The sequence below is a fragment of the Rhinopithecus roxellana genome, chromosome 13, assembly GCF_007565055.1.
Source record: "Rhinopithecus roxellana isolate Shanxi Qingling chromosome 13, ASM756505v1, whole genome shotgun sequence".
Lineage (NCBI taxonomy): Eukaryota > Metazoa > Chordata > Mammalia > Primates > Cercopithecidae > Rhinopithecus > Rhinopithecus roxellana.
In genome coordinates this window covers 3,167,156-3,193,238 of record NC_044561.1, presented here as the reverse complement: position 1 = coordinate 3,193,238, position 26,083 = coordinate 3,167,156, and the positions used below count along the sequence as shown (strand labels likewise).

The 26,083-nt window shown below is 55.2% G+C and overlaps 2 protein-coding genes across 9 annotated transcripts in view; one reads left to right on the top strand and one right to left on the bottom strand.

Annotated features, from left to right (window-relative positions):
- MICALL1 (MICAL like 1) overlaps nt 1-20,191 on the top strand; it is a 35,736-nt gene extending 15,545 nt beyond the window's left edge. The window contains exons 6-16 of one of the 3 annotated variants that reach the window (XM_030914451.1): nt 1,145-1,599; nt 4,111-4,168; nt 5,112-5,494; nt 6,873-7,288; nt 11,461-11,595; nt 12,232-12,358; nt 12,477-12,567; nt 12,718-12,791; nt 16,400-16,514; nt 17,065-17,111; nt 18,894-20,191. In XM_030914451.1, the coding sequence (XP_030770311.1) occupies nt 1,145-1,599; nt 4,111-4,168; nt 5,112-5,494; nt 6,873-7,288; nt 11,461-11,595; nt 12,232-12,358; nt 12,477-12,567; nt 12,718-12,791; nt 16,400-16,514; nt 17,065-17,111; nt 18,894-19,015 (2,023 nt within the window). In that variant the 3' untranslated portion in view covers nt 19,016-20,191. Of the gene's footprint in view, nt 1-1,144; nt 1,600-4,110; nt 4,169-5,111; nt 5,495-6,872; nt 7,289-11,460; nt 11,596-12,231; nt 12,359-12,476; nt 12,568-12,717; nt 12,792-16,399; nt 16,515-17,064; nt 17,112-17,396; nt 17,556-18,893 lie in introns of those variants that run through there. The other 2 variants (XM_030914453.1, XM_030914452.1) reach the window with 2 other exon arrangements.
- Nucleotides 11,347-26,083, bottom strand: part of C13H22orf23 (chromosome 13 C22orf23 homolog) — an 18,732-nt gene continuing 3,995 nt past the window's right edge. For 4 of the 6 annotated variants that reach the window (XM_030914459.1, XM_030914457.1, XM_030914454.1 and 1 more), the window contains 4 exons: nt 24,438-24,620; nt 22,923-23,054; nt 22,305-22,405; nt 21,414-22,135 (listed from right to left, as the gene is read on the bottom strand). In XM_030914459.1, the coding sequence (XP_030770319.1) occupies nt 22,064-22,135; nt 22,305-22,405; nt 22,923-23,054; nt 24,438-24,620 (488 nt within the window). In that variant the 3' untranslated portion in view covers nt 21,414-22,063. Of the gene's footprint in view, nt 11,466-21,413; nt 22,136-22,304; nt 22,406-22,922; nt 23,055-24,437; nt 24,621-26,083 lie in introns of those variants that run through there. The other 2 variants (XM_030914455.1, XM_030914458.1) reach the window with 2 other exon arrangements.

Here is a 26,083-nt window from a genome sequence, read left to right as displayed (position 1 = left end):
CCCGGGAGGTGGAGGTTGCAGTGAGCTGAGATCACACCATTGCACTCCAGCCTGGGTGACAGGGCGAGACTCCGTCTCAAAAAAAAAAAAAAAAAAAAAAAAATTAGCCAAGTGTAGTGGCACACACCTGTAGTCTTAGGCACTTGGGAGACAAAGGACAGAGGCAGGAGGAGGATCACTTGAGCCCAGGAGTTTGAGGCTGCAGTGAGTTATGAGTGCACTACTCTACTCCAACCTGGGTGACAGTGAGCCATGCCTCAAAAATAAAAAGAAACTTTTTATAGTAACTCCCAGTAAAAAATACACTTGACATTGTGACTAGATGTAAATATTTACCTGAAATAAAACTGTGTAAGTAGAGGCACAGCTGGAGTAAGAGTTTCACAAAGCACTATTTGGCCTTTCTTGTATGATACAGTCTTATACATTGTATCTTATTCTATTTCATTAACGAAACATAGACGGGAGCGGTGGCTCACGCCTGTAATCCCAGCACTTTGGGAGGCGTAGGCAGGTGGATCACTTGAGGTTAGGAGTTTGAGACCAGCCTGGCCAACATGGTGAAACTCCGTCTCTACTAAAAATACCAAAAAAAAATTAGCCAGGCATGGTGGCAGATGCCTGTAATCCCAGCTACTCGGAAGGCTGAGGCAGGAGAATCGCTTGAACCCGAGAGGCGGAGGTTGCAGTGAGCTGAGGTCGCACCATTGCACTCCAGCCTGGGCAACAAGAGTGAGACTCCATCTCAAAAAGAAAAAAAAGAAAAAGAAAAGAAAACACAAAACACCACCTGATTGGGTAAAAACCACTGCTTTATTTTCCTGAGCCGCTCCTGGATGCAGCCATTCACTGGATGCCACCTCTCGGGGGGACCTTTGCTTCTTCCTCTTGCAGCATAAACTGAAGGCATGTTTCACAACTTCTGTTGCTGATTTTGTGTGATTTTGGTATCTTATTGTTCCACTATGCTTCTGACAGTTACTGTTTTCTTTATCCTCTGGGAAGTCTAGAGTATGAAGCCTGGAGCTTGGCTGGCAGTTGGGAGGAGGGAAGGGAGGAGACAGCCCTGGGTGCGGCTGGAGGGGTAGCCAGTGGCTGGGCCTGGTTGCCTGGCTAAGTGAACCCCTGTCCTGTCCCCTGCCAGGTGTCGGCGGTGCTCCAGCACCCTGCTCCCTGGGGCTTATGAGAATGGGCCCGAGGAGGGCACCTTTGTGTGTGCAGAACACTGTGCCAGGCTGGGCCCGGGGACACGGTCAGGGACCAGGCCTGGGCCTTTCTCACAGCCAAAGCAGCAGCACCAGCAGCAACTCACAGAAGATGCCAAGGATGTTCCAGGAGGCAGCCCCAGCTCCAGTGCTCCTGCAGGGGCTGAGGCCGATGGACCCAAGGCCAGCCCTGAGGCCCGGCCCCAGATCCCTACCAAACCCCGGGTTCCTGGCAAACCACAGGAGCTGGCTAGTACCCCTGCAGGCCGTCCCACCCCTGCCCCCAGGAAGGCCTCCGAGAGCATCGCCCCAGCACCCCCCACACCCCGGCCCCGCTCCAGTCTGCAGCAGGAGAACCTGGTGGAGCAGGCTGGCAGCAGCAGCCTCGTGAACGGTGAGCAGGGTGCAGTCGGGGCAGGGTGCACTGGGTGGCAGTGCACTACTGAAGTCTGTGTGTCTGGGAGTGTCTGTCGGCCCCTCTCTGTCTGTGCTGCTGTGTACTGTGCTGTGTTGGGGACTGCCTGTGTTTTTGAGGTTGTTATTATTTATTTATTTATTTATTTTGAGACGGGAGTTTCGCTCTTGTCCCCCAGGCTGGAGTGCAGTGGTGCGATCTCGGCTCACTGCAACTTCCGCCTCCTGGGTTCAAGTGATTCTCCTGCCTCAGCCTCCCGAGTAGCTAGGATTATAGGCATGCGCCACCATGCCCGGCTAATTTTGTATTTTTTTTTTTTTTTTAATAGAGACCCAGTAGAGACAGGGTTTCTCTATGTTGGTCAGGCTGGTCTTGAACTCCCTACCTTAGGTGATCTGCCTGCCTCGGCCCCCCAAAGTGCTGGGATTACAGGCGTGAGCCATGGCGTCCAACCTATTATTATTATTTTTGAGACGGAATCCCACTGTCACCAAAGCTGGAGTGCAATGGCACAATTTCGACTCACTGCAACCTCCGCCTCCCGGGTTCAATCAGTTCTCCTGTCTCAGCCTCCTGAGTAGCTGGGATTACAGGCTACCACAGCCTAGCTAATTTTTTTTTTTTTTTTTTTGAGACGGAGTCTCGCTCTGTGGCCCAGGCTGGAGTGCAGTGGCCGGATCTCAGCTCACTGCAAGCTCCGCCTCCCAGGTTTACGCCATTCTCCAGCCTCAGCCTCCAGAGTAGCTGGGACTACAGGCGCCCGCCACCTCGCCCGGCTAGTTTTTTTTTTGTATTTTTTAGTAGAGACGGGGTTTCACCGTGTTAGCCAGGATGGTCTTGATCTTCTGACCTCGTGATCCACCCGTCTCGGCCTCCCAAAGTGCTGGGATTACAGGCTTGAGCCACCGCGCCCGGCCCTAATTTTTGTATTTTTAGTAAAGATGAGGTTTCACCATGTTGGCCAGGCTGGTCTCAAATGCCCGACCTCAGGTGATCTGCCCTCCTCAGCCTCCCAAAGTGCTGGGATTACAGGCATGAGCCACGGCACCCGGCTCTTACTTTTTATTTTTTTTTGAGATGGAATCTCACTCTGTCATCCAGGCTGGAGTACAATGGCACGATCTTGGCTCACTGCAACCTCTGCCTTCCAGGTTCAAGTGATTCTCCTGCCCTAGCCTCCCAAGTAGATGGGACTATAGGGGCATACCACCATGCCTGGCTAATTTTTGTATTTTTGGGTAGAAACGGGTTTTCATCATGTTGGCCAGGCTGGTCTCGAACTCCTGACTTCAGGTGATCCGCCTGCCTTGGTCTCCCAAAGTGCTGGGATTACAGGTGTGAGCCACCGTGCCTGGCCTGTTTCTGAGGTTATTAATTCCTGCCACAAATGCCGAGTTCCTGTGGCCTCTGCTGTGCTCTGTTCTCCATGCTGGGATGGTGCAAAGAAAACAGACCCAGGCCCCACCCCTATGCTGCCTTCCTCTGCATGCGCTCTTTTGCATCTGTTCTTGTGGGCTTTAGTTTCAGGGTAGGTAGTAAGTGCCACTCCAATGTGCCCGTGTGTCCCCAAGGTCTCTGGGACTCTGTACATTGGTGTCCTTCCTGTGTGTCCTGGCCCATCCACAGGCACACCGCAGGTGACCTCCAAGCCCAGCCTCTATGCTTGCCCATGTCTGGAAGGGGAGACCTCAGGGGCTTGTGGGAGAGCAGAGGGGTCAGGTGGGCCTCAGAGCCAGTGTGAGCTTCAGTGGAGACCCCCGGCTCATTCTGTGGGTACATTCTCCCCCAGCCCGACATTGTGAAATGCTCCCAGATGACCTCCCCGGGTTTCAGTGAGCTTGTAGGATTGAGACTCCTTGTATAAGGCTGCTGGGCAGCCCTTATCATTCCATTAGGGAAGGCATTGGTGGCCACGGGGAGAGAGACTCCCAGGGTCACCCTGCGACTTGCACCAGAACATTCTATTTGTTCAGCTCTCGTGGAGGCTGGATCTGAGCTGGCCGCTGGGGACACAGAATACTGTTCAGGCCTATCTGTGCCTTCAGGGCACTCCCAGCGTTGAGGTGGAGACAGGCACAGAGGCACGGGTTTCAGTGGATTGTGGAAGTCTTGTGACGTTGGAAGGAGGGGAGCAGGGGCTGTTGTGGGATTCGTAGAGGACACTCAGGAGTCCGGGACTTCCAGGAGGAGGTGGCTCCCGGGCTGAACTGAGATGATGTTTTCTGCCCACACTGGGGGGGGTGTCTGAGGGGATCTGGGTTGCATCTTCTTAAATGAAATGCAAATGGGATCTCAGGTGGCCTGGCCTTGACCCCTGACTGTTCTCAGCCACCTGTGTGCTTATCTAATTTCCATGGGCTGGGCTGGGGAGGTGCGAGGGTGCAGGAGGAAGGCGGGGCGCTCCTGGGGAGGCAGCTGCTGTGGCTGGCTCCCTGGGTGCCCACCTCCTGCTGTCCATGAAGGCCTGGCTCACTGTCATTTCGCATGTAGGAAGACTGCACGAACCGCCTGTCCCTAAGCCGAGGGGGACTCTGAAGCCATCTGAGGGGTATGTTGATCCCTGAGGAGCGTTCCTGCTTCAGAGGCCCTGGTGGTGGGAATTGGGGTACTCTGGGGCCGGGTGGGAGAGAGGCTTCCTGTGGATGAGCAACGTGGGGCTCAGGAGGGGAAGGAGAGCTGGGCCCACACCCCCTCTCCTGAGGCTCACCCTGGGATTCTTGCAGCCACTGCCCGGCCCCCTCCCCAGGTCCCTGGTCCTGTGGGCAGTGCCCGGTGCAGGCAGCCACCTCTGGTTCCCGTCATCTCTCCAGGCTCCTTTGCCTGTAACGTGGGAGGCCTAGCCTTGATTATAGAGTTGATTTGAGGCTTAGCAGCAGAGTATAGAAAGACCTGAAAAAGCTCAGCTGTAGTACCTGTCCCTCAGGTCCTGCAGCACAGGACCCTGCTTCATGTGGCGGACATCTACTTCAGCTGTTATTTGGGGGCCACGCTTCCCCTATGTGGTCGGTCTGTAGGGAGCCAGGTGGGCCATGGCTGTGCCAGTTGTTAATGTTTACTGAGCCCCTGGCACTCAGCAGGTGCCCTGGTGCCCTGCCCAGTGCTGGACTCCATAGCTCACTGCATCCTTACACCAACCCTGTGAGGCAAGGATGATTAAGGTCCCCATTGAGTAGAAGGAGAGACTAATACAGAGGGCGAGCAGGTGACTTTCCCAGGTTACATGGGTTGTAGATGACAGAGTCCCTCGTCGATCCTTTCCTGGGCTGGATTAACAGCAGCTCTGTGACTTGAAGGTTCACATTCTCTGGGCCTCAAGGGCTGTGACTGTAACAGTCCATTTCAGACTGGTCCCATGGTGCTGGGGGTGGGAGAAGGGAAACGGCCGTTTCTCATCCACCCCCTTTGAAGTGGCCTCCAAACTGTCTAGAGAGAGAAGGAAACTGACCTCTTGCCTCTGCTAATGGTTTCTGCTGCCTCCCCCCTCCCTCCAGGACACCAGCCCCCAGGAAGGACCCCCCATGGATCACGCTGGTGCAGGCGGAACCAAAGAAGAAGCCAGCCCCACTTCCCCCAAGCAGCAGTCCTGGGCCACCAAGCCAGGACAGCAGGCAGGTGGAGAATGGAGGCACCGAGGAGGTGGCCCAGCCGAGCCCAGCGGCCAGCCTGGAGCCCAAACCCTATAACCCTTTTGAGGAAGAGGAGGAGGACGAGGAGGAAGAGGCTCCGGCTGCACCCAGCCTGGCCACCAGCCCTGCCCTGGGCCACCTGGAATCCACACCTAAGTCCCTGCACCCCTGGTACGGCATCACCCCTACCAGCAGCCCCAAGACAAAGAAGCGCCCTGCCCCCCGCGCTCCCAGCGCATCCCCACTGGGTAAGTGCCTTTCCTGGAGCTCTCCTGACAGTCGGAACTTGGAGGTGGGGCCCGGGCCTGAGGTGGGGGTATGGTGAGGCAGAGCCTCCCAGGCCAGGCACCGTGTGTTTCATGGGTGACCTCTCATTTAATCCTAGAGCAAACCTGTGAGTAGGTATCGTCACCTCCACTTTGCAGGTGAGGAGACTGAGGCACAGAGAGGCTAAGTAGTTTGCCTAAAGCCTCTCAGTGCTTAAGCTGTGGAGGCAGGATTTGAACCCACAGAGTCTGGCCTGAGTCCATCTCTTCACCCTCCCTGTCGTGCTCGTTAAATGTGATGTCCATTGGTGTCCTCAGTGCAGCGAGGGGCTCACAGAAAGGAGGGGTTTGCTTGAATCCTAACTCCGTCACTATCGCTGCTGTTCCTGAGCGACCTGGGCTCTCACCTGGCCATGTGTGATCAGGTGTAATGACTCTGACTGTCCCTGAGTCTGTCTGTAGTCCTCCATGTGACATGGTGGCTCAGCTCCAGGCTGCTGGGCCTCCTCCGCCCAGTGCTTACCCCCTCACCCAGGCATGCTGGAGTTTTTGGCCCTCACCTTCTCCCAGTCTTCTGATACCCTGAGCTGGGTTTTTGGCCCTCACCTTCACCACGGCTGGGTCTGGCCGCCTCTGAGAGTCCCATGGGACCCCCTCACACAGTGGGACAAGAGCATGTCAGAGCTGGCAGAGGCAGGTGCTCAGGGGGTCCGAGTGGAGCCCTGGGAGCCCAGCTGAGGCTGGCCTGTCTAGGTGGAGGTGGTGGACAGCTTCAGGGGACAGCAGAGGGGCATGAGCTCTAGAGTCAGATACAGTGGATTCAATCCCAGCCTTTTCTGGGGTGAGCACCCTCTCCTCTCTGAACCTGTTGCCTCATCTGGAAAATGCAGATAATGTGTTTGGAAGCATCATATCTGTCAGCCACAAGGAGAGAAATTGGTGCCCGGCAGTGCCTGTCCCAGAGCTGGTGGCTCTGGGACACAGCGAGGGCTGTGTGCCCCTCCCCCCTGCCTCCACACTGCAGATCAGGGGCAGACGAGAGGCCGCCTCTCTTCCTCTGGCATTCCCAAGGTGGTTTTGCTGTGGGTGCCTTCACGGGGGCTGTGGGGAGTGTGGGGAAGTGGAGGCAGCAGGCAGAATGCAAGGTGGGAGGGGCAGGATGGACTCGGGTGGCTGGATGCACCTCACAACTTCGGTCCTGCTGGGCATTTGCTGTTCCCTGGGCCTTGGCCCTGTCTCGATGTGGAGGGCTTGGGTTTCCAGGGCTGCCTGCGGCTCTGTTGAGAGTGGAGCTGAGAGGTGGGGCTGGAAGCCCTTGTGATGCTCCCCTTGTGAGGTGTCCTGGTGCTCGTCTGCACAGCTCTCCACGCCTCCCGCCTCTCGCACTCGGAGCCGCCCTCAGCCACACCATCGCCAGCGCTCAGTGTGGAGAGCCTGTCATCCGAGAGCTCCAGCCAGACTGCAGGTGGGGAGCTTCTGGAGCCGCCAGCTGTGCCCAAGAGCTCCTCAGAGCCTGCTGTCCATGCCCCTGGCACCCCTGGAAACCCTGTCAGCCTCTCTACCAACTCCTCTCTGGCGTCCTCTGGGGAGCTAGTGGAGCCTAGAGTGGAACAAATGCCTCAAGCCAGCCCTGGCCTTGCCCCCAGGACCAGGGGCAGCCCAGGTCCCCAGCCAGCCAAGCCCTGCAGTGGCGCCACCCCAACACCTCTCTTGTTGGTTGGAGACAGGAGCCCCGTGCCTTCCCCTGGAAGCTCGTCCCCACAGCTGCAGGTAAAGGTGAGTACCCCTCACCCTCGCTAAAAGTGACATCCTCTCTAGTGGATGTGGGTCTGGTCTCAGGGCAGAAATGTCCAGGGCCTTCTCTTTTTTTTTTTTTTTTTTTGAGATGGAGTCTTGCTCTGTGGCCCAGGCTGGAGTGCAGTGGCACGATCTTGGCTCACTGCAAGCTCCACCTCCCAGGTTCATGCCATTCTGCCTCAACCTCCCGAGTAGCTGGGACTACAGGTGCCCACCACCACGCCTGGCTAATTTTTTGTGTGTGTGTGTGTGTTTTTAGTAGAGACAGGGTTTCAACATGTTAGCCAGGATGGTCTCGATCTCCTGACCTCATGATCCGCCCACCTCGGCCTCCCAAAGTGCTGGGATTACAGGCGTGAGCCACCACGCCCGGCTGTTCAGGGCCTTTTCTATCTTTGCTGGCCTCTGATTTCCTGAGTGGCCTTGGCCAGCCTATCTACCCATTACCCACTCTGTTCATTGAGGCACAAACCCAGTGTGCCTTCTTCCATCCATCTGCCAGAGCTCCCACCCATCTATCCACCTGTCCACACGCATAGCCTTCCAGGTCTTAGGTATCAGGGCCCCTGTTTGCCTCCCATCATCTGCACTGGCCTATTTGGGTTCCATTCACCAGCCACTAGTCATCCCGTATTGTCTGTCCACTCTTCCATTCACTCAGGCTCTACTGATGCCAGACCCTGGGCAGAGTTGTATTAAAACCCTGTCCTGGCCGGGCGCGGTGGCTCACACCTATAATCCCAGCACTTTAGGAGGCTGAGGCAGGCGGATCACTTGAGAATAGGAGTTTGAGACCAGCCTGGCCAGCATGGTGAAACCCCATCTTTACTAAAAATACAAAAATTAGCCAGGTGTGGTGGTGGGCACCTGTAATCCCAGCTACTCGGGAGGCTGAGGCAGAATTGCTTGAACCCGGGAAGGGGAGGTTGCAGTGAGCTGAGATGGCCCACAGCCTGGGTGACAGAGTAAGACTCTGTCTCAGAAAAAAAAAAGACCTTGTCTTTGGCCTCCAGGGGCTCACGATCTGCTCAGGGAGATAGGCATAATGGTCGTTTTGGAAGGTGACCCATGGTAGGGCACAGAGCGGAGGGGATGACTCCCTTCTGCAGAGACCTGGGTCTCCCCACCATGGAACAGGGGAGCTGGGGTTTCTGAATGCCTCCCAAGTGCATGGCTGCCTGGGCTCCCCAGGTCATGTGGACATTGTGGTCCCTTATCTCCAAGGCGCTCCCAGCCAGGTCAGGGGGAGGGGTTGTAATGAGCACGCTGCTGCATGTGGAGTTTGTAGTGGGCAGGGGGTCAGCCCCCAACAGGCAGAAGGACCCAGGACACACTGCTTTCCTGGATGCTTCCGTTGTGTGCCATGGGGGTGTTTACCGAGCAGAGCAGATGTGGCCCTATCCTGTCCTCCTGCTCCCTTGCTGGGCTTTGTCTTTTCTTGGGTGACATGGGCGTGGGGAGGGTCTGGCTAGGCACCCGTCCAGGCTGCTCCTGTTCCACATATGCTGTGTGCTGTGGGCTCACCTATTTCTCAGCCCCACACTGAGAACCTGGGGATTGCCTGGGCTCAGGACTTTCCTCCGGACACCTAGTTCATGAGGGGCCTCTCTTGCAGCCACAGCCCTTTTGGAAGGTCCCATGCTCTGCAGGCCTCTGAGCTCTCAAGGCTCATCTGGCCCCAGGTAGAGGGTGGCAGGATGGCCTTTGTGGGGCAGCTGAAATTGTGGCCTGACCCTGCCCATGTGCCTCAGGCACCACTGAACCTTCCCTGGCCCTGGCAAGAGCCTCTTGGGCACTGCTTCTGGCTCTGCCTCCCATCTGCTGTGTGTCCTGGAGCAGGCCCCATTCTCCTCTGGGCCTCGGGCTCCCACACATGGTGAGGGGCTGCCTAGCACTAAGTGTCCTGAGTGCTCGGAAGACTCCCTGGCTCCTTGGTGGTGGAGGGCACGGGGGTGGGTCAGCTTCGGTTTCTCCTGTTTTGTGTCCTGGGCTGCGTAAAGATTGGTCTGAAGTTTTGAGGCTGAGAAAAGGCTGAAAACCTTTGAGGGGCTCAGGGGCTTTGGGCTGCTTGGCTCTGCCGGCCCCTCTGGGTGTGTTGGAGGGGGCAAAACCCCAAGTACACCTCCTTGTGGGGAACCCCTGTCCCACTGTCACCCCAGGATTAGGAGAGAATTTCAGAGGCAGTGGGGACCTTCAGGTGCCACCCTGGGTCATTGGGTAGGTGCTGCCGTGTGGGAGCGAAGTCCTGGCTCCTTGCTGTGCCCAGACTTGGGCCCTGGCACCCTCCCTGCTTCAGAAACCCCAGAGCAGACCCCACCCCGAAAGCCTCTCCGCCTGGGCTGGCACAGACCTCCCCCTGCTCTGCAGCTGCTGAGGGAAAGCTGGGTCAGTGCTTCTTGGAGCATCCCAGGTCTCAGGTGAGGCCTCTGTAAGGGACTCACAGTGACTCCTGTTTCCCATGAGCTGGGAAGAGTGGTTGGGAAATAGTGACGTTGCCCATGTGGTGGGCAGGGCCTTGCCATGCCCCGGTGGTGGGGCTGCCCCGGCTGTGCTGGCCTCAGAGAGGGTAGGGGTCTCCCCAGAGGCACGGAAGAATGCAGAGCCTGGGCTCTGGGTGTGTGGGTACTGGGCTGGGCAGCAGAGGATGAGATCTTTCTCTGGCAGGGAGGGAGGTACCCTCTTACTCCATCTGGTCAGGCACTTCCTGGCTGGGTGACCCTGGGCGAAGAACTTCACCTCTCTGAGCCTCAGAGTCCCCACTGGGGAGAGGGTGGTTATGAGGCCTGAATGAACTACCAGAGCTCTGTCTTGCCCTACACTCCATGCCACTCTGTGCCTCTAGGGAAACCCCTGCCTTCCCTGAGGCTAGCACAGCCAGGCACCCCCACCACTGGGGCATAATAGGGCACTGCCTACCACATGGGCAAGGTTCTAACCACTACCCCTCAATGCTAGATGGCTGCCCAGGCCCTGAAACAGACAGATTCTCATCCCAGCCCGGGCTCATGGGAAGTGTGTGGCCATGAGCAAATGACTAAACCTCTCTGAACTTGAGTTTACTCAGCTGTGAAATGGGCATTGTGGGCTGGGCCCGGTGGCTCAAGCCTGTAATCCCAGCACTTTGGGAGGCCGAGATGGGCGGATCACAAGGTCAGGAGATCGAGACCATCCTGGCTAACATGGTGAAACCCCGTCTCTACTAAAAAATACAAAAAACTAGCCGGGCGAGGTGGCAGGCGCCTGTAGTCCCAGCTACTCGGGAGGCTGAGGCAGGAGAGTGGCGTAAACCCGGGAGGCGGAGCTTGCAGTGAGCTGAGATCCGGCCACTGTACTCCAGCCTGGGCGACAGAGCGAGACTCCGCCTCAAAAAAAAAAAAAAAAAAAAAAAAATACAAAAAACTAGCCGGGTGAGGTGGCGGGCGCCTGTAGTCCCAGCTACTCGGGAGGCTGAGGCAGGAGAATGGCGTCAACCTGAAAGGCGGAGCTTGCAGTGAGCTGAAATCTGGCCACTGCACTCCAGTTTGGGCAACAGAGCGAGACTCCGTCTCAAAAAAAAAAAAAAAAAAAAAAAAAAAGAAATGGGCATTGTGATACCCACTTGGCAGGGTGCTTGGGAGAATTCAACACAAATGTATAAAAAGGCGAGGTGTGGTCATCCCAGCACTTTGGAAGGCCCAGGCAGGAGGATCACTTGAGCCCAGGAGTTTGAGACCAGCCTGGGCAACAAAGTGAGACGTGTCTTTACAAAAAAAAATACAAAAAATTAGCCAGGCATGGTGGTGTGAGCCTGTAGTCTCAGCTTCTCGAGAGGCTGAGCTGGGAGGATCGCTGGAGCCCTAGGAGGCTGAGGCTGCAGTGGAGCCGTGGTTATGCCACAGCTGCACACCAGCCTGGTGACAGAGTGAGACTGTCTCAAAAAAGTGTAAAAAGTATCCAGTGCAGTAATTGACAGGCAAGAAGAGCCCTGGAAATGGAAAGTTTATTGGATGACTGAGTGCATCAGAGACGGAATTCGAGGAGACTGTCTCTTTGCCTGGGTCCTGCTGGCCCTGGAGTGCTGGTCTGCTTTCCACGGTCCCAGATATCAGGCTGCTGGGGTTTCACATGCCATCTTCTCAGACTCACCCTGTGTCACGTCTCCTTGCCTTTAGTCCTCCTGCAAGGAGAATCCTTTTAACCGGAAGCCATCGCCTGCAGCATCCCCAGTCACAAAGAAGGCCACCAAGGGTTCCAAGCCTGTGAGGCCTCCTGCCCCAGGACACGGCTTCCCACTCATCAAACGCAAGGTACTAGCTTGGAGACCCCTGAGACCAGGCTGGCCTGGGCTGGCACCTCCCACTCCGCAGCTGCAGGCTTCCCCTGGGACTCTAGGGAGGCTGGCTGGCTGGGCAGCTGGCCTCAGATGCTCAAGAGAGCGCTCTTGGGCGGCCCAACTTGAAGGTCTAACTTGCAGTCCGGAAAGATTTGGAGCAGATCAGCCCTTCACCACCAAAAGCAGTAGGTGGTGCCTTTAATTTGTTACTAACAAGTTCAAGTATCAAGCACTCATGATACGCTGCTACTTAAGCTGATTAGAGTGTTCTCAAGTTTATCTCTGTAATAAGGTCACTCTCACTGACATTGTGATAGCCTTTCTGGAGTGGCAGAGAGGAGGCGTTTCTGTGAAGGGCAGGGAGTCATGCCACCTTCTGGTGTGCCTGTTGGTGCTGGGACCAGTGGCATGCAGGGTTGTGGCTGTCCCCACACTGACCCCTTCCCTACACTGGGACCCTGCCTTCTAACCATGCTGGGGTGGGGGGCAGGGCCCGGGCCCTGGAGCCACCAGTGGTCAATGCTGGCCAGAGAAGAGGGCAAGGCTCCTGACAGCGACCAGGCAAGGGAGGGCTCGGCTGGCCGTCAGGTGACCAGGAGCTGTTGGGCAGGTCCAAGCTGACCAGTACATCCCTGAGGAGGACATCCACGGAGAGATGGATACCATTGAGCGCCGGCTGGATGCCCTGGAGCACCGTGGGGTGCTGCTGGAGGAGAAGCTGCGTGGTGGCCTGAATGGTGCGGGAGCGGCTGGGAGGGCCTGCTGGGTGGGGCTGGGGACAGGAGCCTCTATTCCCTGGGGAACTGAGCCAGGCACGGTGGCCAGCCCTGGCCTCAGTGGGTGTCTGGCTTCCAGAGGGCCGTGAGGATGACATGCTGGTGGACTGGTTCAAGCTCATCCACGAGAAGCACCTATTGGTGCGGCGAGAGTCCGAGCTCATCTATGTGTGAGTCTCCCCACCCGGGGCAGCCCTCCCTGGAATCCGTAGAGCTTAGAACGGAGAACCCTTACCCTCTTCCCTCATCAGTAACAGCACAGGCCAGGGCAGCCGGGGCTCGGGCAGAATTGTTAAGAGTCACCTTATTCCCACCTCTAGCTTCAAGCAGCAGAACCTGGAGCAGCGCCAGGCTGATGTCGAGTATGAGCTCCGGTGCCTCCTCAATAAGCCAGGTGAGCGCAGCCACTGGCATTCCCCTGGCACCTGCCCCGGGGCCTGGTGATATGGAGGAGTGGGGGAGCGGGCAGACAAAACCCCAGGGGGATGCACAGGCAGACTAGGGACAGGGCCAGAGGAGGAGGTGCAGGGCAGGGCTGTCTGGGTCACCCCCGAGGATGGGAGAGACTATAACGGGCAGTAAGCTGGCCGGGGCTGCATTGGAGAGGGAACCGCACAGACAGTGTGGGTTGTGGACGTCCGTGATACCAGGGATGACAGACTCTCAGTGAATGAAGATCAGGCCCAGGACCTGCCCGGCCTGATGTCTACATGGGTCAGACTGTTCCTTGTTCTGCTGCTAACTTGCTATGTGACCTTGGGCAGGATTCTTAGCCTCACTGAGCCTCAGTGGCTTCAAGTGTAAGACGGGAATGAAGGTCCCCACCTCCTTGGGTATTCTTGGGACCAGAAGACCGTGGACGGTTGAGGGGCTGATGGCTGACGGTTACCTTGTGGCTGAGTTGGGGTTTGGTGAGGAGGGCTCCTCACATGCCCTGTGACAGTGGAATGCAGTGAACCGCAGCAGCAGGCAGAGACCCCAGGACTGTGGAGAGCCCAGAGTTGGGAGCCAAGGCTTTTGACCACTTTCTTATGGCTCAGGCATGGTGCCAGCCCTGGGCAAGTGCCATGTTGACAGATGGGAAGTGGAGGGCCAGAGAGGTCAAGGGACTTGGCTGTGGGTGAGGGGCTGGGCTTCCATCCACATCTCTGATCTGGGGCTGTCCCTGCACACACAGCCAGTCCAGACTGTGGGGATGGTGGCAGGGAAACTGTCTACTGACTGGGGAATTTGGGAGGCTAGAACATCCCAGGGGAAGCCACAGAATGTCCCAGGCTTCCTCTGCCTTGTGTGAGTCACTCCCGACTCTCCAGGAGGCTGGGGTGCGGTCACCACTTGGATCCCACAGCGGCGCCCTGTGGCCAGAGTAGGCATGGCTCCTCTGCCTCCCTGGCTAGCCTGGCCCTGGGCTTACTGGGGCTTCTCCAGCCCTCCTGTGGTGGCTGTGCGTCCTGGGCTTGTCAGCCTGTCCCGGATGTTGCTTTTGGAAGGGTGAGGCTGGTGTATGAGGCCCCGAGTCCAGTACACCATGAGGGCCATTGCTTGGGGGCATCAGGCTGCTGGGTTCAAATACCAGCTCCACCTTTACTGCGTGGCACTGGTCAGAGATTTCATGTCCCCGAGTCTCCGTTTCCCCACACGTAGACTGGGGACATAACGTACCCAGACCCCAGATATGGGAAATGGCAAAGTGAGATTCAAACTTGGGTGGTGATTTGGAGGCCCTGCTCTGTCTCCAGAACCAGGTTGGGCCACCTGCTTCTCAATTTTGGCAAGGTGAGGCCATGGGGGAGAGGGGCAGTGGCCAAGGGGGCTTCAGGATATTTATTTATTTTGGGGGGTATTTATTTATTTATTATTATTTTTTAAATTTATTTTTTATTTTTTGAGATGGAGTCTCGCTCTGTCACCCAGGCTGGAGTGCAGTGGTGTGATCTTGGCTCACTGCAAGCTCTGCCTCCCAGGTTCACGCCATTCACCTGCCTCAGCCTCCCGAGTAACTGGGACTACAAGCGCCCGCCACCACGCCCGGCTAATTTTTTGTATTTTTAGTAGAGACGGGGTTTCACCATGTTAGCCAGGATGGTCTCGATCTCCTGACCTCATGATCCACCCGCCTCAGCCTCCCAAAGTGCTGGGATTACAGGCATGAGCCACTGCACTTGGCCCTATTTATTTTTTATTATTTATTTATTTATTTATTTGAGACGGAGTCTCACTCTGTTGCCCAGGCTGGAGTGCAGTGGCACAATCTCGGCTCACTGCAAGCTCCGCCTCCCCAGGTTCACGCCATTCTCCTGCCTCAGCCTCCCTAGTAGCTGGGATTACAGAGGCGCCTGCCACCCCGCCTGGCTGTTTTTGTATTTTTAGTAGACATGGTGTTTCACCGTGTTAGCCAGGGTGGTCTCGATCTCCTGACCTCGTGATCCACCCACCTCAGCCTCCCAAAGTGCTGGGATTACAGGCGTGATCCACCGTGCTCAGCCCTGGCCCTATTTATTATTGTTATTATTATTATTTGAGTTGGAGTCTCGCTCTGTCACGCAGGCTGGAGTGCAGTGGTGCGATCTTGGCTCACTGCAAGCTCCGCCTCCCGGGTTCACGCCATTCTCCTGCCTTAGCTTCCCAAGTAGCTGGGACTACAGACGCCCGCCACCACGCCCAGCTAATTTTTTGTATTTTTAGTAGAGATGGGGTTTCATCGTGTTAGCCACGATGGTCTCGATCTCCTGACCGCGTGATCTGCCTGCCTCAGCCTCCCAAAGTGCTGGGATTATAGGTGTGAGCCACTGCACCCGGCCTATTAGTTTTTTTGAGATGGAGTGTCACTGTGACACCCAGGGTGGAGTGCAATGGCGTGAACTCAGCTCACTGCAATCTCCGCCTCCCGGGTTCAAGTGATTCTCCTGCCTCAGCCTCCCCAGTAGCTGGGATTACAGGCGCCCGCCACCACACCTGGCTAAGGATATTTATTTATTTATTTATTTTTGAGACAGAGTCTTGCTCTGTTGCTCAGGCTGGAGTGCAGTGGCATGATCTGAGCTCACTGCAACCTCTACCTCCTGGGTTCAAGCAATTCTCCTGCCTCAGCCTCCCTAGTATCTGGGATTTCAGATGTGCACCACCACGCCTGGCTAATTTTTGTATTTTTAGTAGAATGAGGTTTCACCATTTGACCAGGCTGGTCTCGAACTCCAGACCTCCGGTGATCCACTTGCCTCAGCCTCCCAAAGTGCTGGGATTACAGGCATGAGCCACCGGGCCCTGGCCTAGGATACTTATTTGAAGGCAGAGAAGCCTGTGGCGGTAGATGTTGTGGAGGGAAGGCCAAGTGTAGGCACTCATCCCTGGAGCCTGCAGGCTGGGGGAGGGGAAATACTAGGACTCTGGTGGGCCCCTGGGGTGGTCCTGTGGGTTGGCTGGGGCCTTGATAGGGGAGGAGGCTGGAGGGGCAGCAGGTGTGCCTGGCTTCAGGGGAGCCTCCTGCTGGGCTCCCTGCCCCCAGCATCCCCTCTAGTCTACCTTCCTCCACAGCCTTGGATAAATGTCCCAGTATGTCACTTGGATCATGTTGCTTCTCCTGCTGGAGGGGCCCTGGGGTTCCCTGTTGTCTCCTGTCCCCTGCCCCACTCTGTCCCTCCTGAATCTTGCCTCCCGCCAGAAGCCACCTAGTGAACATTTGTTGAATGGATGAATGAACATAAGCATGAGACTCTTGGTGCCGCCCTGTTCTTGCAGCATGTGCTCTGCTGGCCCTGCTGGGGCCCTTTGCAGGCTCTTTGGTAGGCAGCCTGGTGTCCTTGGTCTCTTCTGTCAATAACCTTCTTTTCCCAAGAACTTGTAAGCCCCACCTATCGGGGCCCTTCCTTTCTGCGCTGTTAGTATCTAGCATGGTATTTAGCACGGGGCTGGCCTGCAGCACTTAGGCAGTGGCTCCTGGCGGCCGGGGGAGGAAGAGGGCTTTCCTATCACTCATGCCCCCTAACTTTTCTCCCTGGGCAGAAAAGGACTGGACAGAGGAGGACCGGGCCCGGGAGAAGGTGCTGATGCAGGAGCTTGTGACCCTTATTGAGCAGCGCAACGCTATCGTCAACTGCCTGGATGAGGACCGGCAGAGGTGACATGGCCAGGACTGGGGGCTCCTGGGAGACAGGGCCAGAGCAGATCAGGCCCATGGCCCCATGGGTGGGGCAGCTCCCTGGAGAGCCAAAGACACAGCCCACACCTCAGGCCAGGCCAGCCCTGCCCTCCTACCAGCGATCCCAGTACACCCTTGCTCAGCCCTGTGTGGACAGAGAGGGCATCTGCTCCTTCCTCCTGTGGGACTCTCAGCTGCTGCTGTTTTTTTTTTTATTTTTTATTTTTTGAGACAGCATTTCGCTCTTATTGCCCAGGCTGTAGTGCAATGGTGTAACCTTAGATCACTACAGCCTCTGCCTCCCAGGTTCAAGCAAATCTCCTACCTCTGCCTCTCGAGTAGCTGGGATTACAGGCATGAGCCACTACACCCAGCTACTTTTTGTATTTTTAGTAGAGACAGGGTTTCACCATGTTGGCCAGGCTGATCTCGAACTCCTGACCTCAGGTGATCCACCTTGGCCTCCCAAAGTGCTGGGATTACATGCGTGAGCCACCATGCCCAGCCTAACTGCTGCTGCTTATTTCAGGGAGGAAGAGGAAGACAAGATGTTGGAAGCCATGATCAAGAAGAAAGGTGAGGCCCTTGCTGGGGATGAGGCTGGTGCCAGTTGAACTTCGGCATTGGGGGTAGAAGGGAGGGATTGGTTGAAGGGAGGATTGGAGTGGGCACTACCAGGATGGCTGTGCACAAACTCCGCAGCCTCTGTTTTGCAGAGAGGGCTGTGTGTAGCAAGAGAGGCCAGCCTACAACCAGGAAGGCTGTGGCTTAGGCTTGGAGGGTAGCCGTGGGATGCCCTGATGCCCACAGAGATGACTGTGGATTTGCCCTCAGCTGTGCATTCCCCCTTGAGATCTGCAGCTGGTTTTGTTGGAGTCTGTGGGCCCAAACAGCAGTGCTTCCTGGGGACCAAGTGGTGCTTGGAACAGTTAAAAGAGTACTGGACAGGAGATCGAGACCATCCTGGCTAACACAGTGAAACCCCATCTCTATTAAAAATACAAGAAATTAGCCAGGCGTGGTGGCGGGCGTCTGTAGTCCCAGCTACTCGGGAGGCTGAGGCAGGAGAATGGCGTGAACCTGGGAGGTGGAGCTTGCAGTGAGCTGAGATTGTGCCACTGCACTCCAGCGTGGGCGACAGAGCAAGACTGCGTCTCAAAAAAAAAAAAAAAAGGTAAATGGGGCCGGGCACGGTGGCTCATGCCTGTAATCCCAGCACTTTAGGAGGCTGAGGTGGGCTCATCGCCTGAGGTCAGAAGTTTGAGACCAGCCTGGCCTAACATGGTGAAACCCCATCTCTATGAAAAATACAAAAATTAGCTGGGTATGGTGGCACACTTCTGTAGTCCCACCTACTTGGGAGGCTAAGGCAGGAGAATTTCTTGAACCAGGCGGCAGAGTTTGCAGTGAGCTGAGACTACACCATTGCACTCCAGCCTGGGTGACAGAGAGTCTGTCTCATAAAAAAAAAAAAAGAAGGCCGGGCATGGTGGCTCAAGCCTGTAATCCCAGCACTTTGGGAGGCCGAGACGGGCGGATCACGAGGTCAGGAGATCGAGACCATCCTGGCTAACATGGTGAAACCCCGTCTCTACTAAAAAATACAAAAAAGAAAAACTAGCCAGGCGAGGTGGCAGGCGCCTGTAGTCCCAGCTACTCGGGAGGCTGAGGCAAGAGAATGGCGTAAACCCAGGAGGCAGAGCTTGCAGTGAGCTGAGATCTGGCCACTGCACTCCAGCCTGGGCGACAGAGCGAGACTCTGTCTCAAAAAAAAAGAAAAAGATAAATGAATGCCATGCTTCAGAATTCCCAGATTCTAGGCCGGGTGCGGTGGCTCATGCCTGTAATCCCAGCACTTTGGGAGGCCAAGGCCGGGGGGATCACAAGCTCAGGAGATGGAGGCCATCCTGGCTAACACAGTGAAACCCCGTCTCTACTAAAAATACAAAAATTAGCCAGGCATGGTGGCGGGCTTCTGTAGTCCCAGCTACTCGGGAGGCTGAGGCAGGAGAATCGCTTGAACCCAAGAGGCAGAGGTTGCAGTGGGCCAAGATTGCGTCATTGCACTCCAGCCTGTATGAGACTCAGTCTCCAGAAAAAAAAGAACTCCTGGATTCTGCATGTGCTGACCATCCTGATCTTTCCCCAAACACTGGAGGTGGGAGGGGGAGGATGGGCCGCATCCTCTAGATGAAGAGACAGAGGCTGGGAAAGGTGAGTGGCTTGTCCCTCCCAGGCTCCACACAGGAAGTGGTGGGGCTGGCTGAGCCCTGCTGGCCATGCCCAGGCCTGTCACTGACTCTAGCCTGCCCTGGATGGACTCTTCTCCACTTAAGTGCTCCTCTGTCTGTGCTGCAGAGTTCCAGAGGGAGGCTGAACCCGAGGGCAAGAAGAAGGGGAAGTTCAAGACCATGAAGATGTTGAAACTGCTAGGAAACAAACGTGATGCCAAGAGCAAGTCCCCCAGAGACAAGAGCTAACAGCACGAGAAGCCAGTTGGGGACTGCCCCCTCCTGGACCAGCCCCTGGGCTGTGCTCTGTTTGAAGGGGGCCCTGCTCCCCTCAGATCAGTCAGGAGGAAGATGACTAAGGGAAGAGATCCTCTGGGTGATGGCCTCTTCCTCCTCAGGGGCTTCTGACTGCTCTGGGCCAAAGAGTCTCTTCTTTCTTCTCCAAGCCCCAGGCAGAGGTGACTTGGCCCTGCCCAACCTGATTCTGATGACTGCAGATGCTGCAGTCCCAAGGGGCAAATAGGGTCCCAGGGTCCAGGGAAGGGTGCCTGCTGAGCACATCCACCCCCTCACCCTGCCCAGCCCCTGCCATGAGCTCTGGCCTGGGTCTCCACCTCCAGGGTCCTGCTCTTCCAGGCAGGCCAGGAAGTGGCGCTGGGCCGCACTGGCTTCTTCCTGCCCCGGCCCTGGCTCTGAGTCTCTGTCTTCCTGTCCTGGGCAGGCGCCCCTGGATCTCAGTTTCTCTCACTCAGGAGCTCTGTTTCTGAAGTCTCCAGTTAAGTTTGAGTTTATGACTGAGAGGCCTGTACTGTCAGACGTGAATGGGCCTGACGGGCAAATCCATCCCTCTCTCCCTCACAGTTCCAGGAACAGCTTCCCTTGTCTCCCCTTACTCCACAGGGAGCCTCCCTTGCCAGGACCAGGGCTGCGATGGCCATGCTGGGGCATTGGGTGCCCTGTTGGCTGCTCTCAGTGCTGCCCCCAGGCTGCAGTTCCAGTCCCTGGTTGTCAGGTAGGAAGAGGGTACACTCGAAGCACGTGCTCATCTCGTTTCCTTAACGTCTGTAGTCTGACCCCTCATTTAGGCTTTCCTCCGCCACCCCGGTCTAGGGGAGAGGCTCGCCCCCGCCCGTGGTCATCACTGGTCTGTCTCCCCTGTTGTCTGTTCTCTCCCTGACTCCCTCCCACCGAAGGCCTGATGGCCACTCGCCCCTCTGGGATAGCTATGGGAGAGGAGGAGTAATGGGGGCCACCACCTTTTCTACAGGAAATGTGCCCAGCAGCTCTTGGTCAAAGCACTGTTGCTATAAGCTATCTCTGGGACGCCTCTAGGCCCCCTTCCCTCTACACGCCTCTGGGAAAAGATCACACTGTATTAACTCTCGAGGAGTTTCCTCGCCAATAAACAGACAACCTCAACTGCCAGTGCCCTGCCGCCTCTGGCCACAGCGGCAGCCTTGTCTGCCCTCCCGCATGCCTCTGCCACAGCTGGTGGCTGAGCATCTCTGGTCCCCCAGAGGCCATGTTGGGGCCATCCTCCAAGAGGGATCTCTGCCCTCACCGCCTGCCACTGGGCAGGATCCCTTTCCTCTGCAGGGAGAGGTGGCTCCTCGGCCAGCAGCCCCTGGCAGGCTGCTTCTAAACACGCCTGTTGGCCTGGAGCTGGAGCCACCAACTCCAGGGCCTTTCCAGGGCCAGACAGGTAACACGCATGAACCCAAGTGACAGCTCCGACGGGCTGTTTCGGTATCAGGAGACTAAGCTGGCAGGGGCAGGGGTGAACTGGAGGCAGTTTGAGGGGCTGCCTTCCTCACTCAAGTCACCTGTGGCCTGTGGGACTGAATGTGGGCCCGGTGTTGCCAGATCCTTTGTTTGTCATAAGAAGCTAGAAATCCAGATTTTATGTGTGTGTCATTTGTAAATGCTGAAAGCTAGCCTGGATTTCAGTCAAGGGTTGGCTGATACTGTGTGTCCAGGGTGGGCTGGATTTGTCCTGGGGTTCTCTGGTTTGCTGCCTCCTGACTACATGATGGGGCCTTTGAGGTGGAGGACAACTGTTCCCATCAGGTTGCACCCTCTGCCCTCAGGTTCTTGAGGGTGTGTGGACACAGAGGCTTTCCATGGAATGTCCCTGAGCCGGCCCTTGATCGGGGCCTCACCACTTCAGGGCCGTGTTTATTCTGCAAACCAAAACTTGGGTCATGTGGCCTGATAGGATTATGAGACTCCCTCCAGGTGCCCGAGACAGGGTTGATATTTCCAAAATATAGTGGTGATTTACTAGGACAGGCAACTGACAGAATACTGGAGAAGGTAGGGATCATGGGTATCAGGAACTAGAGGGGAGGGGACAGATGTGCTGTGTACGGGACATGGTGTCAGGTGGCTCCTTCCCAGCAGGGCCTCACAGATGCACAAGCATGGAGCTGCTGGGTTTTGCCCAAGAAAGGTCACATGGCACATGCTGGGATTGGAACTCCCAGGCCAGGGCTCTAGGTCCCTCCCACCCTTTCATGTTTCTTTCTGTGGCCATGGGTATAGTGGAAAGACATAAAGCTAAAACCAGCTTTGAATCCCGAGTACACTGCTTGCCAGTTAAATGCCCTTGGCTGTGGTATCTCGTTAAGACCTAGTTTTCACAGAGGAATAATGAACCATTGCAGAGGTTTATTGAGATCATTAACAGTGGAATTCAACACCTGCCACAGCAGCCAGCCATGGGGTGCCCAAGAGGTTGGCTCCCATTGCCACTTGAAATATGCAAACAGGTAGCTAGAAACTATCTGTGCTTGACAAATTCTAACTCCCTGAACAAATAAGCTTATCCCTCTGAAAACAAAATGGTGCTTGTAATGACCCAAGTTCAATATGTTTTATTGGCCAGTTAATCATTGTGATTGAATACTTGCCTAAGGCGGTAAGAAATCAAATAAGTAAATCCTAAAACAGAAAGAAAGGAATCATTTTCATTCCTGAATTCAGAAAACCAAATGAACAGGCCAGAGGCTGGAGGTGGTGGGAAGCAGGCCCAGTGGATACCTTTAGACATACGTCCTAGTAGGGATGCTCAGGCCTTGCTCCTCTGTGGATGGGGCTGTGGGTCTCAGGCTCCAATGGCATTCCTGGGCAGGGGCTAGGCTGCTGAGTATGCCTTGGAGTACTGCAGGGCAGTGCTGTGCCACCATCTAATGTGGCTGAAGGCTGGTAGGGTGGGCTGGCCTGAGGATGGCCCTGCCTGGCAGAGGAGTGGACTCCAGTAGTCGAGCTTGGGCTACGCTGCCTATCTCTGGAGACAGATTAAGTGGTGGCAAGAGCCTTCCTAAGTTCCTCACTCCTCCTGCGGTCAATGTCTTCCATTTCCCGGAGTTTCTGCAAAGGGCATCAGGGAAAGTGGGTATATCAGGGCTAGGAACCTGAGGAGCTGTCCCAGCAGTGAGCTAGAGCTTCACGCCTGAACCCTGCCACAGCTGGCCCTGTATTTCCATTAACACTTGCTCTGGGCCCTTCCCCTCCCCGCTTCCCCGGTTGTTTCTCCTACCTGGGATATTTCAGCAAGGATGATTCCTCGGTACTGTTTGCCCTGTCCCAGGGCCTCCATGTCAGTCAGGAATTCTTTCCTCTCCTGGATTTCCTTCACCACTGGACAGAGGAGAGGGCTGTCAGGCTCCCGTGACAGATGCCAGCAGCAGGTTGCCTCTCTTGAGGAGAGGAAGTGGTTCTATTGTCAAATAGTATTTCTAGGCCAGGCACGGTGGCCCGCGCCTGTAATCCTAGCACTTTAGGAGGCCGAGGCGGGTGGATCACGAGGTCAGGAGTTCCAGATCAGCCTGACCAACATGGTGAAACCCCTTGTCTACTAAAAATGCAAAAATTAGCCAGGTGTGGTGGCACACACCTGTAATCCCAGCTACTCAGGTGGCTGAGGCAGGAGGATCGCTTGAACCTGGGAGGTGGAGGCTGCAGTGAGCCCAGATCATGCCACTGTGCTCTAGCCTGGACAACAAGAGCGAGACTGTCTCAAAATAAATATATTAAATAAATAAATAGCGTTTCTCACTTGTTGACCCCCAGGGATCTCCTGACCGCTGCATCCAATTCTGGGCCCCCTCCTCACATTACCCCCACCCCCAGCATGACTGGTCCATCGGAGCCTTACACTCTTCAAATCGGTCTCGCTCAGGGGCTGGAACCTCCTGTCGTGCAGGAGGGGCCTTTCTTTTCCGTTCCTCTGGGTCCTTCCCCATGGCAAAGATATTTTGGAGTCTTTGTTTCTCCTTCTCCAGATCCCCTGTAGGGCCAAAAAGAAATGGCCTAGTTAGGCCGTGAAGGGTACCCTCATTCATGGTCTGCGTTCCCAAGTGCACGTGCTTGCTGCAGGCTGCCTGGTCATGCAGACAGGGCTTCTGTACACCCGGCTCCTACCCTGGGTTCTCCTGAGCAATACTGTACTGTCAAGAGAGGCAGGAAGAGGTTGAAAGAACCAAGAAAAGACTCTGGGTATGTTCTGTAATTCCAACACTTTGGGAGGCTGAGGTGGGAGGATCACTTAAGACCGGGAGTTCAAGACCAGCCTAATGGATGTAGTGAAACCCTTATGTCTTTTTTTTTTCTTTTTCTTTTCTTTTTTCTTTTTCTTTTTCTTTTTTTTTTTTTGAGACAAGGTCTGACTCTGCTGCCCAGATTGGAGTACAGTGACATAATTTCGACTCACTGCAACCTCCCGGGCTCAAGCCATCTTCCCACCTCAGCCTCCTGAGTAGCTGGGACTACAGGTGGATGTCATCGTGCCCAGCTAATTTTTGTATTTTTTTTTTTTTTTAGTAGAGATGGAGTTTTGCCGTGTTGCCCAGGCAGGTCGCAAACATGTGAGCTCAAGCAATCTGCCAGCCTCGGCCTCCCAAAGTGCTGGAATTACAGGCATGAGCCATCACGTCGGGCCAATATCCCATCTCTTAAAAAAAAAAAAAAAAAAAAAAGAGTCCGGGCACGGTGGCTCATACCTGTAATCCAAGCACTTGGGAGGCCAAGGTGGGTGGATCACCTGAGGCCAGGAGTTTAAGACCAGCCTGGCCAACATGGTGAAACCCCATCTCTACTAAAAACATAAAAATTAACTGGACATGGTGGTGGACACCTGTAATCCCAGCTACTCAGGAGGCTGAGACATGAGAATTGCTTGAACCCAGGAGGTGGAGGTTGCAGTGAGCCAAGATAGCACCACTGCACTCCAACCTGGGCACAGAGCGAGACTCTATCTCCAAAATAAAAAGAAGTTTTGTCAAAACCCACACACTGCTTTGGTGCAGAGCAAGGCTAAGAAAGCTCAGGAACCTGGGGCCTTAGTGATGCCTATAGTGGCAACCTATGTGTAGGGGCTGCAGGGAGAGGTTGGGCTGTGGCCTTGAGCCCTGATAGCCCCTAAAATCAGGAATTGGTAGATTCCAGCTAATCGTGAGTTCTGGAAAAATAAAAAAAGAGGACCATCTGACTGGTTTCCTCTGCGCCCTGAATACCCCTAAGCTAACATGTGCTGAGGCTCAAGAGCATTGGTACAAAGTGCATGGGGATTTGATTAACTACATTCCCACCTGCCCTGTGGGCTGCTTGTGTCCCTCTCCCCTGTCCTCCCCCTGGGAGATGGGGAAAGGCCCTAGCTGAGACCCTCACTTACTGGTAGCTTGAGGCTTGAACTGTTCCCGGCTGTAGGCCCCATTGGCTTGGCACATGTTGGCAGGCCGGAGGTGGGGACGGGCTGCGAGGATGGGAGGCAGGTAGATAGGTGAGGCTATTTGCTTGGAAGGTAAGACCCTCTGGCTGGATGATGGGCTGCACTGTAGGGGCAAAGCATCTCCTCCTGGGGAATGAAGAGTGGGGGTGGGAGGACCCACATGGCTTTATTTATTTATTTATTTTTTTGAGTCTGAGTCTTGCTCTCACTCAGGCTGGAGTGCAGTGGTGCGATCTCAGCTTACTGCAACCTTCGCCTCCTAGGTTCAAGCGATTATCCTGCCTCAGTCTCCCAAGTAACTGGAATTACAGGCATGTGCCACCATGCTCAGCTAATTTTTGTATTTTTAGTAGAGACGGGCCATGTTGGCCAGGCTGGTCTTGAACTCCTGACCTCAAGTGATCCACCCACCTTGGCTTCCCAAAGTGCTAGGAATATAGGCATGAGCTATTGCACCCGGCCACTTTTTAAAAATAAAAGTTGGCTGGGCACGGTGACTTATGCCTGTAATCCCAGCACTTTGGGAGGCCGAGATGGGTGATCACCTGAGGTCAGGAGTTTGAGACCACCCTGGTTAACACGGTGAAACCCCGTCTCTACTAAAAATACAAAAAATTAGCCAGGCGTGGTGGCGGGTGCCTGTAGTCCCAGCTATTCGGGAGGCTGAGGCAGGAGAATGGCGTGAACCCGGGAGGCAGAACTTGCAGTGAGCCAAGATGGCGCCACTGCACTCCAGCCTGGGCGACAGAGCGAGACTCCGTCTCAAAAAAATATATAAAATAAAGAAAAAATGAAAGTAATACCTACCTGTTAAAAGAAGTCAAACGGGCCAGGTGCAGTGGCTCATGCCTCTAATCCCAGCGCTTTGGGAGGCTGAGGTGGGCGGATCACCGGAGGTCAGGAGTTCGAGACCAGCCTGGCCAACATGGTGAAACCCCATGTCTAAAAAAGAAAAAAAAGAAAAAAAAAATTAGCCGGGCATTATGGCGGGTGCCTGTAATCCCAGCTACTCAGGAAGCTGAGACGGGAGGATCACTTGAACCCAGGAGGCAGAGGTTGCGGTGAGCCAAGATGCGTCATTGCACTCCAGCCTGGGTGACTGAGCGAGACTGTCTCAAAAAAAAAAAAAAAAACCCAAAAAATAAAAATTAGCTGGGCGTGGTGATGCATGCCTGTAATCCTAGATACTGGGAAGGCTGAGGCAGGAGAATCGCTTGAACCCAGGAGGCGGAAGTTGCAGTGAGCCGAGATTGAGCCACTGCACTCCAGCCTGGGCAACAGAGGGAGACTCTGTCTCAAAAAACAAAACAAAACAAGTCAAACAGTACAAGGAATCTTCTCTTCTTCCTTCCAATCCCACTGCTCTATAATGAATGAGTGATGATGGTAACAGTTTGGTGGTCTCTTTCCTTTTTGATGGTTATACAAACATGTTCAGAGATATATGTGCATATATTTTATATGTGCATATAAGATTCTTTCAAACACTGGATCATACTGTAATATATTAAAATAACAGACTTTTCACTTCACATTTTTTTCATGGACATCTGTTCAGATCACTCCATTTATATGTAACTTATTTTTAC